Here is a 1846-nt window from a genome sequence, read left to right as displayed (position 1 = left end):
TTTATTAAACACTTACTAACCATTTATTAATCTATTAAGATTCAACTAGTATTTATTGAGTTCAGATTGAGACACTAATACTATAATTTTCAACAAGACAATTCAACCAATTGATTTCCTAATTATACATGTTTCTGTTTAGAAGAATATCAGTTTCAGCACTCAAAGTAGGAAAGACAGAAGTAATATTTCAAACTGAGACATACTGTGAGATACACGCTATTAGTGTGGAGGAAAAGAGAATTTCCAGTGAGAATGTAAACTGAAATCATCTTTCCCAAAAGTAGTCTGACAATATGTATCAAGTTTTAATAATGTCCGTTCCTTTTAAGTTAGTAATTATAATTTTAGAAATCTGAGAAAATACACATAAAAAACTATGTACCAAGATATGTACGGTGTTTATGGAAGAAAAAGTTGGAAGTAACCTTAATGTACAACACAGATGAGAGGTTAGATGATGTCGTTATACATTATCTATACAGGGATGATGATTTAGTAACTCAAAATGACAGTATAGAAAAATCGTTAATTATTTTGGAAAACATTCATAATATATGAATGAAATATATTAAATGAAGAAAATATTTTCAAAATAGCTTATAAGACAATCCAATGCATTTTACATGTGTGTATATATATGCATATATATGTGTGTATGTGTATGTATGTATGTATGTATGTCATCACCCAGAAAGGAAATACTCTGAAACTATCTCTTAGTCTAAGAGGATTATAAGCAATGTTTTTATTTCTTATTATCTTTCTGTACATAGCAAATTTTCTACAGTAAACTTGTATAGACAGAAAGAAAATAATAAAGGTTATGTTAACGTCAGAAAATCAAATATTTAAGACAATAAAAAGCAATGTTTACATCAACAAAAATCACCATTTTCAGTTTATTTCCTGATAGTAAATTCTAGCAATAATAAATAATTTACTGAGTATTAAACTGTGTGAGAAAAATTTAAGTATTAAAAAATTCAAAGCATCAATTTATAAGACCAATAACAGAAAGCATAATCCAACCTCAATACTGTCCTTGTACTTAGATTGTACTGTGGCAATGAGCTTTTCCTCTGAACGGATCTTTTGCAGTACTTGACTATACATATTTAAAATGATCTCCTTGTCTGCATCACCATGCTCCTAAATGAAATCACACACATGGAATTATGCACAAAGCAGTATCCAAAATAGTTAAAACCTTCAATAAAAATCAGTAAACTTCAAAATTATGCCTTTGACAAATTTCTATATTCATTTGAAAATATTTCTTAAATACAAATTTTTTCTAGACAGGAGAGAGATTGACATCAAAGATGTTCACATGGGAAATTTTACTCCCATTCCATTATCATTCCCAAACCTGTCTGAAGTAGAGCATTAATGGAAACCAGGGATACTAACGTGCTAAATGTAAGAACTAAACAACATACAGAACTTCAACACTTTATTTTTAAAAATCATCTATTAACAACCACTTCTAAAATCAAATCTGACAAAATCATATAAATCAGTACTATTTAACAATATGAAAATTCTTAACGTATTTTTAATGCCAATATGAATAAAACTCTAAGAAGTAAAAAACAAACACATAAAATGACTAGCATAACCACTGAGACACTGGAAAGTAGCCTGAATAACTGGGAAAGAGTCCCAATGAGGAAAGTCAAAATTACAAAATACTCTTTGGAGGAGCTACACTAATTTTTACTTTGACACAGCAACACAGAATATACACAATAGAGAAAGGAGGCTACTATTCAATCTTGTGTATTCACTTTCAGAGCTCTCCCAGATTTTATTTCAAGTTTTCACAAACTCTAAGGAGTTTTTT

At 29.0% G+C, this 1846-nt stretch overlaps 1 protein-coding gene across 1 annotated transcript in view; it reads right to left on the bottom strand.

Moving 5' to 3' along the window:
* The window catches only part of STK31 (serine/threonine kinase 31), a 178608-nt gene that overhangs the window by 51189 nt on the left and 125573 nt on the right, over nucleotides 1–1846 (bottom strand). The window contains exon 11 of the mRNA XM_012640670.1: nucleotides 1033–1152. Within this exon, the coding sequence (XP_012496124.1) occupies nucleotides 1033–1152 (120 nt within the window). The remainder of the gene's footprint in view (nucleotides 1–1032; nucleotides 1153–1846) is intronic.

The sequence above is a fragment of the Propithecus coquereli genome, unplaced genomic scaffold (assembly GCF_000956105.1).
Source record: "Propithecus coquereli isolate 6110/MARCELLA unplaced genomic scaffold, Pcoq_1.0 Scaffold156, whole genome shotgun sequence".
Classification (NCBI taxonomy): domain Eukaryota; kingdom Metazoa; phylum Chordata; class Mammalia; order Primates; family Indriidae; genus Propithecus; species Propithecus coquereli.
The sequence above is the reverse complement of the archived record's forward strand: the minus strand, read 5'-3'. Positions and strand labels throughout refer to the sequence as shown.